This window comes from Hemitrygon akajei, chromosome 1 (assembly GCF_048418815.1).
Source record: "Hemitrygon akajei chromosome 1, sHemAka1.3, whole genome shotgun sequence".
Lineage (NCBI taxonomy): Eukaryota > Metazoa > Chordata > Chondrichthyes > Myliobatiformes > Dasyatidae > Hemitrygon > Hemitrygon akajei.
The window spans coordinates 187,807,075-187,821,568 of NC_133124.1; the positions used below are offsets into that span (position 1 = coordinate 187,807,075).

Sequence of the window (14,494 nt, forward strand, 5' to 3'; positions counted from 1 at the left end):
TATCCGCCTCCACCACCGTTGCCGGCAGCCCATTCCACGCACTCACCACGCTCTGAGTAAAAAAACTTACCCCGACATCTCCTCTGTACCTACTCCCCGGCACCTTAAACCTGTGTCCTCTTGTGGCAACCATTTCAGCCCTGGGAAAAAGCCTCTGACTATCCACATGATCAATGCCTCTCATCATCTTATACACCTCTATCAGGTCACCTCTCATCCTCCGTCACTCCAAGGAAAAAAAGGCCGAGTTCACTCAACCTATTCTCATAAGGCATGCTCCCCAATCCAGGCAACATCCTTGTAAATCTCCTCTGCACCCTTTCTATGGCTTCCACATCCTTCCTGTAGTGAGGTGACCAGAACTGAGCACAGTACTCCATTGGGGTCTGACCAGGGTCCTATATAGCTGCAACATTACCTCTCGGCTCCTAAACTCAATCCCATGGTTGATGAAGGCCAATACACCGTATGCTTCCTTAACCACAGAGTCAACCTGTGTAGCAGCTTTGAGTGTCCAATGGACTCAGACCCCAAGATCCCTCTGATCCTCCACACTGCCAAGAGTCTTACCATTAATACTATATTCTGCCATCATATTTGACCTACCAAATGAACCACCTCACTCTTATCTGGGTTGAACTCCATCTGCCACTTCTCAGACCAGTTTTGCATCCTATCAATGTTCTGCTGTAAACTCTGACAGCCCTGCACACTATCCACAACACCCCCAACCTTTGTGTCATCAGCAGGCTATTTAACCTATCCCTCCACTTCTTCATCCAGGTCATTTATAAAAATCACCAACTTCCATGCAGAATATGGCCCGTCTACAACCACTCTCTGCCTTCTGTGGACAAGCCAGTTCTGGATCCACAAAGCAATGCCCCCTTGGATCCCATGCCTCCTTACTTTCTCAATAAGCCTTGCATGAGGTATCTTATCAAATGCCTTGCTGAAATCCTAATACATTACATCTACTGCTCTTCCTTCATCAATGTGTTTAGTCACATCCTCAAAACATTCAATTCAGGCTCATAAGGCACGACCTGCCTTTGACAAAGCCACGCTGACTATTCCTAATCACATTATACCTCTCCAAATGTTCATAAATCCTGACTCTCAGGATCTTCTCCACCAACTTACCAACCACTGAGGTAAGACTCACTGGTCTATAATTTCCTGGGCTATCTCTACTCCTTTTCTTGAATAAAGGAACAACATCCGCAACCCTCCAATTGTCTGGAACCTCTCCCGTTCCCATTGATGATGCAAAGATCATCACCAGAAACTCAGCAATCTCCTCCCTCGCCTCCCACAGTAGCCTGGGGTACATCTTGTCCAGTCCCGCTGACTTATCCAACTTGATGCTTTCCAAAAGCTACAGCGCACTCTCTTTCTTAATATCTACATGCTCAAGCTTTTCAGTCCTACAATCACCAAGATCCTTTTCCGTAATGGAGAGAGTGAGCAATTACAAGTTCCTGTGTGTCGAAATGTCCGAGGATCGAACCTGGTCCCAGGATATCGATGCAGCTATAAAGAAGGCATGAGAACGGTTATACTTCATTTGGAGTTTGAGGAAATCTGGCTTGTCAACTAAAACGCTCAAAAACTTTTACAAATGTACAGTGGCAAGCGTTCTGACTGGCTGCATCACCGTCTGGTATCAGGGGTGGGGTTCTGCACAAGATCGAAATAAGTTGCAGGAACTTGTAAAATTAGACCGATTCATCATGGATACCAGCCTCCGTAGTATCCAAGTGATCTTCAAGGAGCAGTGCCTCAGAAAGGCGGCGTGCATCGTTAAGGATCTCCACCACCCAGGACATATACATTTTTTATTCCTGTTATTTTGCAATACTTCTTTTTAACTTAACTATGTAATAGACATATACATACTCAATGTAACCCAGATTTTTCTCTATATTTATTTATCATGTATTTCATGCACTGCTGCCATAAAGTTAACAAATTTCACGACATATGACAATGATATTAAATCTGATTCCGCTAAAGGGATTCATTCTATCCTGAGGGTGTGCCCTCTGGTCCTAGATTCAGCACAACTGGAAACATCCAATTTATCCAGGCCTTTGACCTTGTGATTATGGAGGAAGATGGGAATTAGTTAAAATTGGCACGGAGATGACGGGCTGAAGGGCCTTTTCCCACGTTCTGCGACCGTGTCCCTGTCTGGGAAAGTGTGCTGCTGAGTTGGCGCTGGTGCCAAAGCTGACGTCTGATCACACTGGCACGCACGGCCATTGGAAATGGGAGGCACCTGATGGAGGGGCAGGGCTGACGTGTTAGTGGTGCTCTGTGGGCTAGGCTTGTGGGAACGAGGAGGGCGCTGGGTAACCCCCTGACCAGGCGTTGTGCTTCCCCTCCACCACAGCAAGACGCTGGCCTGTAAGCAGAAGGTGATCGACCTCCTCCCAAAGCTGGAGAGGGTCCTGCAGCTGATGACCGAGGACGAGAAGCTGGTGATGAAACTTCAGGAGAAACGGCAGAAAGAGCTCTGGCACCTGCTAAAGATTGCCTGTGTGAGTAACGTTTGACCGCGGGAGTGACCTCCTCACAGTGACACTGACTGCGGGAGTGACCTCCCCTCGGTTACACTGACTGCAGGAGTGACCTCCTCACGGTGACACTGACTGCGGGAGTGACCTCCCCTCAGTTACACTGACTGCAGGAGTGACCTCCTCATGGTGACACTGACTGTGGGAGTGACCTCCCCTCGGTGACACTGGCCACAGGAGTGACCTCCCTCGGTTACACTGACCATGTGAGTGACGTTCCTCAGTTACGAGTGAGTAACTTCCCTCAGTTAGAGTATACAGAACACCTGAGTGTCTCAATTACATTGACTGAGTACCCTCACTCAGTTACGCTGATCTTGCATCCCACCCCTCAGTTACAGTATAGGGACCAAGTGCACGTCTCAATTACGTTGACAGCATGAATACCATTATTTCATTTAGTTACACTGACCATGAGGGTGTCTTAGTCACTCCAACCAGGGAGAATTCACGGCCACTCTGACTGGGGTGAGATTCACGGCCACTCCGACCGGGGTGAGATTCACGGCCACTCTGACCGGGGTGAGATTCAGGGCCACTCCGACCGGGGTGAGATTCACGGCCACTCTGACCGGGGTGAGACTCACGGCCACTCCGACCGGGGTGAGATTCACCGTCACTCTGACCGGGGTGAGACTCACGGTCACTCTGACCGGGGTGAGATTCACGGTCACTCCACTCTGACCGGGGTGAGATTCACCGTCACTCCGACCGGGGTGAGACTCACGGCCACTCCAACCGGGGTGAGATTCACGGTCACTCCACTCTGACCGGGGTGAGATTCACCGTCACTCCGACCGGGGTGAGACTCACGGCCACTCCAACCGGGGTGAGATTCACGGTCACTCCACTCTGACCGGGGTGAGATTCACGGTCACTCCACTCTGACCGGGGTGAGATTCACCGTCACTCTGACCACGGAGAATTCACGGTCACTCCGACCGGGGTGAGATTCACCGTCACTCCGACCGGGGTGAGATTCACGGTCACTCCACTCTGACCGGGGTGAGATTCACCGTCACGTAGTTTTGTTGTCGTTTTTGTATTCACACACTCTCTGCTGAAAGGAACTGATCCCAGCCTCTGTCCAGATTGCACACAGTCCCAGCTCAGCCTGACCTTACTTTCTGCTCCTTTCAGAGTAAAGTCCGCGGCCCGGTGAGTGGGAGTCCGGAGAACATCAGCGCCAGCCGCCTGTCTGCCCCCAGCCAATCCATCTCCCCTCCACATGCCATCTCAAGCATGGAGAAGCCAAGAAATGGGTATGTTGTGACATAATCATGCTGCACACACTGAGGGCTGTCGCCCGCGATGAGAAGCTTGTCGTGGGTTACAACAGGACATTGACAGGATGCAGAGCCGGGCTGAGGAGTTCAACCCAGAATCGTCAGAACCTTGGAGTGGCAATCTTGAAGGCGGAGTACAGGGTTAATGGCAGGTTTCTTAGCAGTGTGGAGTAACGGATCTTGTGGTGCCCCTCCATGGATTCCATCAAGTTAATGGGGTGCTTAACGTGTGCTAGCCTTCATTATTTAGGAAATTGAGTTCAAGAGCCACGAGGTAATGCTGCAGCTCTGTAGAACTCTGGAAGTACTTTGAGTGTGGTTAGTAGTACTAAACCAGACAAAGTATTGTTCAGCCCTCCTCACCTCAATATCGCAAGCAGGTGGTAGCTCTCGAGGAGGCACAGAAGAGATTTACCAGGATGCTGCCTGGATCAGAGAGAGCACCTTATCAGGGCAGGTTGAGCAAGCTCGGCTTTTTCTCTTTGAAGCAAAGGAGGATGACAAGAGTCGATAGCCGGAGACTTTTCCCCAGGGCGGCAATGGCCGGTATGAGAGGGCATCATGTTAAGGTGATTGGAGGGAAGGGTAAGGGAGATGCCAGAGGTAGGGTTTTTTGTTTGCAGTCTGTAGTGGGTGTGTGGAAATCATTGCCGGGACGTTTAAGAGAAACTTAGATAGGCACGTGGGTGAAAGAAAAACGGAGGTTTATGTGGGAGGGGAGGGTTAGATTGATCTTGGGGTAGGTTAAGGGATCGGCACAACATTGTGGGCTGAAGGGCCTACACTGTGCTGTACTCTTCGATGTTCGCCTATACTGGCTGCCCCTTCACCTCACCAGGATCAGCTTCCACCAGCCTCTCAGGCAGAACGTCTCTGGTCCCAGACACATTTCCCTGCATTCTCATCTCCTGCACATTTGCTTGTAATTATTGCCTCTGCCTGGCGAGCCACAGGGTGGACAGGAGAGATTCTCTCTCTAATGATTTAAGGAGATGGCACCAGTGATCAAGGCCGCCAAAGGCGACATCCTCCAGACGGTTCACAAAACTACTTCCTTCCCTCTCTTTATGCCTTCTTTTCCTTTCAAATGTGCCTGTGCTACATTCTGTGATGTACATTTTGGAGGTGTGTTATCGGGCCAATCTGGCACTTTGTTGTCTCCGAGAGCATTCCGGGCGGCTTCGATCGGAGGACAAGAAGCCCGCTCGTGGGGCAAAGTGGGATCCAGGATCATGATGGAATGGCGGAGCAGACTCAATGGGCTGAATGGTCTTATTCTGCTCCTATGCCTTATGGTCTTATCGACTCCATCGCCGAGGGAGATTGAAACATCGAGGCGACTGCAGAAGGCAAGAGACAGCGCCATCTGTCAGCCTCTCCCTCACTGCTGCCGGAGTTCTCGGACAAGCTTTAATCATCACGGTTTGCGGGTCGGATCGTGATGGTCACGGTTTGCGGGTCGGACCGTGATGGTCGCGGTTTGCGGGTCGGACCGTGATGGTCGCGGTTTGCGGGTCGGACCGTGATCGTCGCGGTTTGCGGGTCGGACCGTGATGGTCGCGGTTTGCGGGTCGGACCGTGATGGTCGCGGTTTGCGGGTCGGACTGTGATGGTCGCGGTTTGCGGGTCGGACCGTGATGGTCGCGGTTTGTGGGTCGGACTCTGTGGGTCACATAATGATGTGTTTCTGCTCTCTGCTTTTCCCATTGCTATTTTGTGGTGGGAGGGCCTGCAGGTAACGAACACTGAGCTGAACCGAATGTTGCTGGACTCTTTCCCGTTTAGTATTCCACATTCTGTGTTACTTGCTCATTTTTTGTTGCCGGTTCAGCAATTTGGGTGTTATTTTGCGCGGGGGTGAGGTTTGCTGTTTTCTTTGAACGGGTTCCATGGATTTCTTTGTTTTTGTGGCTGGCTGTGGAAGAGTTGAATCTCAGGGGTGTGTACTGTATACATACTGCAATAATAAATGTGATCTCAATCTTTGACAGATTATTTGTCAGATGCACATTGCAACATGCAATGTAATGTGTCAAACGAAATCGGTCCCCTGATATCTCCCTCAACTTCTCATCATCTCAAAAGCCTCCTCTGTTTCCAGGAAGAGCCTGAGCTGATCCAGCTCCTTGGTAATGACCGATGAAAACGACAATTAACCAATTGCCCAGTTGCCCAGTTGCCATTATCAGTCTCTAACCTGCTCTCTTTTTGTAACTCACTCTAAACTGTTCTAACCACCTTATATCTTCTCAGCTAACTTTGAGTATCACCAAACTCCCTCTCCTATTGTGTACTTTTCAAATCTTTACCAAGCACTCTCTCCTTCCTCAGTCACTGATGTGGTAGAATTGACCCCCCCCCCACCCCCCAATCCTCGTTCATCCCCGGTAGGACTGCGCTCCATCCAAAATGGGAAATGTAAACTCAGCAGGTCAGGCAGCATCTGCCAAAGCTAACACAACTGATGCTTCAGGTCTCCGAAAACATGAACTGTGCCTCTCTCCGCGGATGCCACCCGACCTGAGTGTTTCCAGCATTTTCTGTTCGTATTATTGGTTGCCAGCACCTGGAGATTTTGCACTCAAATCATCTGGAGTGGTCAGCTCAACCTCAGTCCCCGTGGCTGTAACATCAGCCCTGGTGCTGTCCAAAGATCCTCCCCCAGGAAACACCGGCCGTTAGCATACTGGAGACGCCAGAGACTGCGGCGGCTGAACCCTGGGCCAAAAAAATAGCCTGCCGAAGTTCAGTGGGTCGAGCAGCTTCTGTGGGGTGGAATGAATGGTTGGCATTTTGGGGCACATTCCTCCTTTAGGACGCGTGATATGGGGTCCTGGTGCTGAGTGTCGATCCTTAACATTGACAGTTCCCCCAACACGTGCTGTTGGCTTCCTGCAGCAGATTGTTCGTTGACTCATAAACACACAGTCCGTTCATTGCTGATACCTCCCATTCATGTTCTCAATATTTATTGCTTATTTGTTGTTACAGTATTCGCACATGGTTGTCAGTCAGTCTGTCTTTGCTGTGTGTGGTTTTTCATTGATCCTGTATTTACTGTGAACGCCCGCAAGACAATGAGCCTCAGGGCTGTGTATGGTGACATTGGTGTATTTTGGTAATAAATTTATTTTGAACTTTGTTCCTCTCGACTCTGCTACCTCCATTGGCTTATTCGTTCAACACACACTAAGTGCCGGAGGGACTCAGCAGGCCAGGAGGCTTCTGTGGAAAGGAGTAAACGGTCGACGTTTCAGGCCGAGACCCTTCATCAGGACTGGGGTCAGAGCAAGAAGGTGGGGGGAAGGAGGAAGAGGTACAAGTGCCTGCCCTGCCTGTGCAGAAATGTCTTCTCACTAAATGGTTTAACTTCCTGCAAGGACAGGTACATGGATAGCAAAGCTCACAGGGGCTGCCCCCTCGGTTCATGGTAAGGGTCCATGGAACGATAAAGGTTGGGAACCCCTGGTTCGGAGGGATATGCGCCAACTACGGGTGACAAAGTAGCGTAGCGGTTAACACAACGTTTTACAGCGCAAGTTGTAAGATCGGGGATCGATTCCCACCTCTGCCTGTAAGGAGTTTGTACGTTCTCCCGTGACCGTGTGGGTTTCCTCCGGGTGCTCCGGTTCCCTCCCACAGTCCAAAGACGTACGGCTAGGGTTAGTGAGCTGTGGCCATGCTATGTTGGTCCTGGGAGCACGGTGATATTTGCCTCAGACTGTGTTAACGGTTGATGCAAACAACACATGTCACCGTGTGTTTCGATGTACATATGACAAATAAAGCCAGTCTCTGGAAATCATAGGCAAATGGGATCAGCGCTCACGGGGGGTCTCCCTCAGCATGGAGCAGATGGGCCAAAGGGTCTGCCCCTGTGATCTACGATTCTAATTCATCTGGAAAGTTCAAGTTAATCACCTTCTGGCTTTTGTCCAATGATTTTATGCATGGGTCAGTGATTCAACCAGATTACAGTTATATGCACAAAGTTGATAAATACTAGCGTCAGACTGACGGTTGGGGACAGCTGGATTTATTGATTGTGAAATACAGGTTCTCATTTTTTCTTTCAGCGAGGAGTCGCTTCTGATGATTGAAGAAAGTCAGAACTATCGCAGTCAGCTTCTAAATGCTATGCAGGAGACAATTCAGGACCGGGAGAATTCCTTACAGGTGAGACTGGCCTCAATGCGCTTTCATTTACTTTCAACCTTGTTCATTTTTGTTCTCTTCTGAGGGAGAGTGTTCCCTGCACGCGTCTCATACTGAACTTGCCCTTGCTGTGATTGATGGGGGAATGTCGAGGAAGCTTTACTCTGAATCTAACCCACCAACCCCCATCCAATGTGCTTGTAAGGAGTGTTAATGGGCTTTGTGTGGAGAGGCCTTCACTATCCAACCTCTCCTGCATTACAGCAACAGGTGCTTGACGTCTATGCAAGGCACCATGACTAAAAGCTATTCCATCACCTCCACTCAGGCTCAAAACTTTACTGCAAGCTCTGAGGGAGTTAAAACAATAATTGGGACAACGCCCCAAGAAGGTGGAACCCATCATTAAAGGTCCCTCCCCACCCAGGTCATGCCCTTTGACCCTGTAGGGGCCTGAATCAGAATCAGGTTTAATATCACCAGCATATGTCATGAAATTTGTTAACTTAGCGGCAGAAGTACAGTACATGATAAATATATAAAATAAAATTAATTACAGTAAATATATGTGTTTTAATTTGTTAAATTAAAAATAGTGCAAAAACAGAAATAATTTAAAAAAACACCCACTCACTGTTTTAGGAGCTTCCCCTCCACTGTCAGATTTCTGAATGATCCATGAATCATTTGAAATTATATGTTCCTTCATCAGTAAAGCTAAAGCAACTAATTCAAATGGTAGATCTGTTTTCGAAAGATATAAACGTGGACTTTGGACTGGATAAACATAAAGAAAGGTGCAATGGAGCTAGTAGAATATAAAACAGAGCAGCAGGATACAGTACAACCGATGGATGAATATGAAACATACAAGTGTCTGGGATATCAACAAGCAAAGAAAATAGATCATAGCATGATAAAGGGAAAACCTTTGGCAGATTTTACTTCAAGGTAAGAAAATCTGCCAAACAGAGCTCAACAGTAAAAATATACCAAAGGCAATAAACACTTCCACTATACCCATATTAACGTATTCTTTTGGCATAGAAACATAGAAAGCCTACAGCACAATACAGGCCCTTCGGCCCACAAAGTTGTGCCGAACATGTCCCTACCTTAGAAATTACTAGGCTTACCTATATAGCCCTTTATTTTACTAAGCTCCTTTACTAAAAGTCTCTTAAAAGACCCTATCGTATCCGCCTCCACCACCGTTGTTGGCAGCCCATTCCACGCACTCACCACTCTCTGAGTAAAAAACTTACCCCTGACATCTCCTCTGTACCTACTCCCCAGCACCTTAAACCTGTGTCCTCTTGTGGCAACCATTTCAGCCCTGGGAAAAAGCCTCTGACTATCCACACAATCAATGCCTCTCATCATCTTGTACAGATCACCTCTCATCCTGATACAATGTCTGAAACCAATCTGGAAAATTTTCAAAGAAAATTAAGAACTGAAATGACAAATTTTAGAAAACTTTATGTAGACTTGAATGTGTTAGATTAACATGACCTCGGACAGAAGAAGGAAGAGGAATATCAGACATTAAAAATTCACACAACAGTCGGATAAAATTTCTAAGGATATACTTTCATGAACTAAAACAAGATTCAGCACTCCATGCAAGCATATACTATTCGTGTATAGGTGTGTCAAGGTGTAATTTGTTTGGTTATTTCTGATTTGATACTTTATTTTTGTTCGATTCAGTAAATTAGAGAGCGGTTCAAAGCTAGACATAGTGGGTTTAGGGTCATCTTGGAAAATGTCTTGGTTTTGATAATGGTGTTTGCTCTTTTTGGTTGTTAATAGATCAGGTGATTATAGTACACCAACGTTTCATCAGAAGTTGAAGGGATTTTACAAGTATTGGGTGTAGTGTATATATATATATATATATATATATATGTGTGTGTGTGTGTGTGTGTGTGTGTATATATATATATATATATATATATATAAAGAACTATTAACCATGAGAGAAGGGCCAAGTCAAATGCAAATGCCTTTTGGTAGTCAGTATAGCGACATGAAAGATTTCTGCCTGATCTAGAATGACAGAATCTATTATCAGTTGTGCTTTACATCCTTTCATACCTTTACGGCATCCTTGCTGCTCTTCTGTAAGCATACAAGTGAGTGGAGATTAGTTGCGAGATGCATGATGTTACAATGATAAATCTAGTTTGTAAACCAGTAATAGGATGACATTTTGATGGGTCATTTGTGATCTAGGTAAGAGGTATGTTTTGCCTTCTGTCGAAAATTCAGACACTTTCAAGATTTTTAAGAAAATTGTTGATATGTACTAATGTATTATAATATTATTATTACTCCGTTGTAGTTCTTGCCCTGCAGATACATAACTGATGTAGCAATTAAAAGTGTCAGATTTACTCACTCGCTTCAATCCTTCTTTTAGTCTCTGGATTGGAGTTGGCTGTCCAGCCACTGAGGAAGAGGGCAGTGGATTTGAACGTCTTGCAGAATTCCCGTCATCAGTGAGTGTGATGCAACGACCCTCGTTTTGGAAAGAACTCCAACCAGCCACCGTTCCTCTGTCGGTGACCAGTACCACCGAGCTGCCTGATGGACGACTATCTGGTCCGACGTCCCAACCCCTCCGTGCTCACGGGATTAGGAAGGAACAACCCTGTCTATTTCTGCCCTTGCTCTGTTTGCCACACCGAGTTTCGTGGACCATCTTGTGTGGGGTGGGGGCGCTACACAGGAGGGAAGACATCTGATTGAAGATTATTTCTCATACTGTGGGAGGGTTGGTAATAAAATGCTTCGTTTGAGCATGATCCAGGTGCCAATGATCATAACTGCAGCCAAATGGAGCCCGTAATCGATACTCTGCATACTTGCTATTGAATAAATAAAATGCCTTTAAAAGTGCCTTATTAAAGTGGAGACACCATCTGTGTGCAACTGTATAAATTTTGCTGTTATGACTAAACAGCGCAGCACATACAAAATGCTGGAGGAACTCAGCATCTGTGGAAGTGAGTAAACGGTCAAAGGACCGCGGCCCTTCATCAGGTCTTGGGCTCTTTATTCACTTCCATCGACGCTGTCTGACCTGCTGAGTTCCTCCATCATTTTGTGTGTGGTTGCTCTGGATTTTCAGTATCTGCAGAATCTCTGGTGTTTATAACCAAATAGAGTCACGTCTTGCTTTTACACCTGGACACTTATTGTGGGACAGATTACTGAGGTTCTGCTGGCTTTTGGATAATGTGCCAACATAAAATTTTAACTTTTATGGGGTCGATAGGAGACCGAGACTGAGAGTGGATGATTCAAGCCTTCACTAATATAGACAGTAGGTGCAGGAGTAGGCCATTCGGCCCTTCTAGCCAGCATCGCCATTCACTGTGATCATGGCTGATCATACACAATCAGTACCCCATTCCTGCCCTCTCCCCATATCCCTTGACCCCACTATCTATAAGAGCTCTATCTAACTCTCTCTTGAATGCATCCAGAGACTTGGCCTCCACTGCCTTCTGGGGCAGAGCATTCCACAGATCCACCACTCTCCGGGTGAAAAAGTTTTTCCGCATCTCTGTTCTAAATGGCCTACCCCTTATTCTTAATATGATTGAGTATTATGATTCAGAGTAAGTAATTTTATTTGTATACAGAAAATAAATGTTGACTTAGTGGTGAAATTCTCAGTACTGATGTCCGTGGGCATACGTGACATATTCCAGCAAAGTTCATCAGAGCTGAGATCTTGACTAAACTTGGCTACGCTGCTGTGGACACCACAAAGGCGTAGCAGTTAGTGCGATACTGTTCGGGCCGTTCCAGAGTTCGGAGTTCAATTCCAGCACCGTCTGTAAAGGGTTTGTACATTCACCCTGTGAATGGTTTCCTCCCACGGTCCAAAGTCCAAAGGGGTAAGTAGGTTACTTGGTCATTGTAAATTGTCCTGTTTTTGGGCTAATGTTAAATAGGTGGGCTGTTGGGTGGAAGGCCTGAACCCACACTGTATTTCTAAATAAATAAATTTGTCTCTCTCGGCTGAGGGTCATTTTAAACCCACACTGAGCTCGCTCGATGGGTGCTGACAGAAGAGATGCAGTGGGTGTGGCTTGGCTACTACCTCACAGCTTCAGGTTCGATTCCAACCTCCGGCACTGTCTGTAAGGAGTGAAACATGGGGTTGGTGTGGATAATTGTTTGATGGCCCAGACAGATTCAGCATGGCGTGTTTCCTCACTGCCCCACTCCGTGACCAGCTAGCTCCTAATGCACCCCGCGACCACTTTATCAGCTGTACCTGTACCCTTCATTAATGTAAATATCCAATCACCCAATCACGTGGCGGCAGCTCAGTGTTTAAAAGCATTGAGACATGGTCAAGAGATTTGATTGTTGTTCAGGCCAAATGTCAGAACAGGGAAAGAATGTGATCTAAGTGATTTTAACTATGGAATGATTGTTGGTGCCAGATTGGGGTGGTTTGAGGATCTCAGAAACTGCCAATCTCCCTGCGATTTCCACGCACAACAGTCTCTAGAGTTTACAGAGAATGGTACAAAAAGCAACCAGTGAGTGGCAGTTCTGTGGGCAATAACGAGAGAGGTCAGAGGAGAATGGCCAGACTGGTTCAAACTGACAGGAAGGCGACGATGACTCAGATAGGCACGTGTTAGAGCCGCGGTCTGCAGACGAGCAGTACAGCGTGTTGAACCTTAAAGGGGATGGGCTACAGCAGCAAAGACCATGAACACACACTCGGTGGCCACTCTATCAGCTACAGGAGATGCGGTTTATTTATTTATTAAGATACCACACGGAGTAGGCCCTTCCTGCCCTACTGCCCAGCAACGCCGACTTAACCCTAGCTGAAGACAATTTGCAATGATCAATTAACTGGAATGTGGGAGTTAACCGGAGCATCCGGGGTTAACCCACGCATGGAGAAAGTATAAACTCCTCACAGGCAGTGGCGGGAAGTTGCTGGTACTGTAAAGCGTTTTGCTGACCACTACGGTAGTGTCGTGGTTAGCACAGCACTTTACAGTTCCAGTGGCCACTGGGTGTAATCGAGCAGCCTGACTCATCAAACAGACACTTCAACTTGTTAGGAGGATGGGGAAGATGTACGTTGAGTCACTGGGAGACAAAATGAGCTGCAAGAAACCCTGGCGAAAGCTTCCTCTCACTGACGCACATACACAGTCCTCCAGGTTTATTATATGACATGAAATGTGTTGTTCTGTGACAGCAGTACAGTGCAAGGGCATAAAGTTACTGTAAGTTACCAAAATGAATACTGAGGTAGTGTTTACAGGGTTCAATTCAGGACTGTTCAGAAAGCTGTGGTGCTGGGCAAGAAACTACTTCTGGATCGATTGGCATGGGTCTTCAGGCTCCTGTACCCTCTTTGATGAGAAGAGGACCTGTTCCAGGAGGTGTGGGCCTGTATTGAGGCACCGCCTCTTTGAGATGTCCTCAACGTTGAGGAGGGTTCTGCCTGTGAGTGGGCCGAGTCTACAACCCTTTGCAGCCTCTTTCAATCTTGCCTATCGGAGCCTCCATTACCAGAAGCTGTTGCTGGGCCTTCAGGCCCCTGTGTCTCCTGCCTAAAGACAGCAGCAAAGAAGGAACTGGGGGTTGCTGGTGATGGACGTCACCTTTCTGAAACATTGTCTGCTGTTGACCCTGGAGTGGGGGTGGTTGCTGAGTGCAGGGTTCGCTGTGTGACTCAGATTGTTACAGCGTGGTTCTTGTAAACTCCAGAGGGGTAACAGCACCCAGCGGGGCACTGGGCATATCTGCCATCCCCTTCTACATATCCAACCCAGCTTTGTTACTGTCGCCGGGAATGATACTTTTCTGTGTTGCCATAGACCAACGTGCTTGTGTTCCTTGCTGTCGTGGTGTCCAGGGAACTGCCTGTTGCCCCTCTGTGAGGGTATCCAGGGAGTCACCCAATGCCCCTCTGTGAGGGTATCCAGGGAGCCACCCATTGCCCCTCTGCGTGGGTATCCAGGATGCCACCATTAGCCCCCTTTGAGGGTATCCAGGATGCCACCCATTGCCCCTCTGCGAGGGTACAGAATGCTGGAGTTCCCTGTTACTACAGTCCTGGCATACTCGCATTCCTCGTTGCCCTGGGGTCTGGAATACCGTCGAGGGTTGTAAAGCTCAGTCTCAACACTAGCCTCCCCACAGTCAAGGACATCTTCAGCAGACGATGCCTCCATCCATTGTTAGAACCCCATCACGCAGGACAGGCCCTTTTCATTAGTACAGGAGCCTGAAGAAATTCAAACGTCTTAGGATCCACTGTCAGATTTCTGAATGGACAATGAAGACCTCACTATTTTTCTCTCTCACTACTTATTTATTTTTACTATGTACATCTCATTGTAATTAGTGTGTCAGACGGTGGCTGCGACGCGTCGGTGTGGTACAGTGGGTAGTGCTCGGCTCTCACTTCCAGCTTCCACT

At 47.6% G+C, this 14,494-nt stretch overlaps 1 protein-coding gene across 4 annotated transcripts in view; it reads left to right on the forward strand.

The window, feature by feature from the left end:
- ikbkb (inhibitor of nuclear factor kappa B kinase subunit beta) overlaps window positions 1-10,946 on the forward strand; it is a 155,302-nt gene extending 144,356 nt beyond the window's left edge. For all 4 annotated transcript variants that reach the window (XM_073056590.1, XM_073056607.1, XM_073056599.1 and 1 more), the window contains exons 19-22: window positions 2,396-2,543; window positions 3,720-3,841; window positions 7,942-8,041; window positions 10,446-10,946. In XM_073056590.1, coding sequence (XP_072912691.1) covers window positions 2,396-2,543; window positions 3,720-3,841; window positions 7,942-8,041; window positions 10,446-10,478 — 403 coding nt within the window. In that variant the 3' untranslated portion in view covers window positions 10,479-10,946. The remainder of the gene's footprint in view (window positions 1-2,395; window positions 2,544-3,719; window positions 3,842-7,941; window positions 8,042-10,445) is intronic.
- Window positions 10,947-14,494: the final 3,548 nt, after the last annotated feature.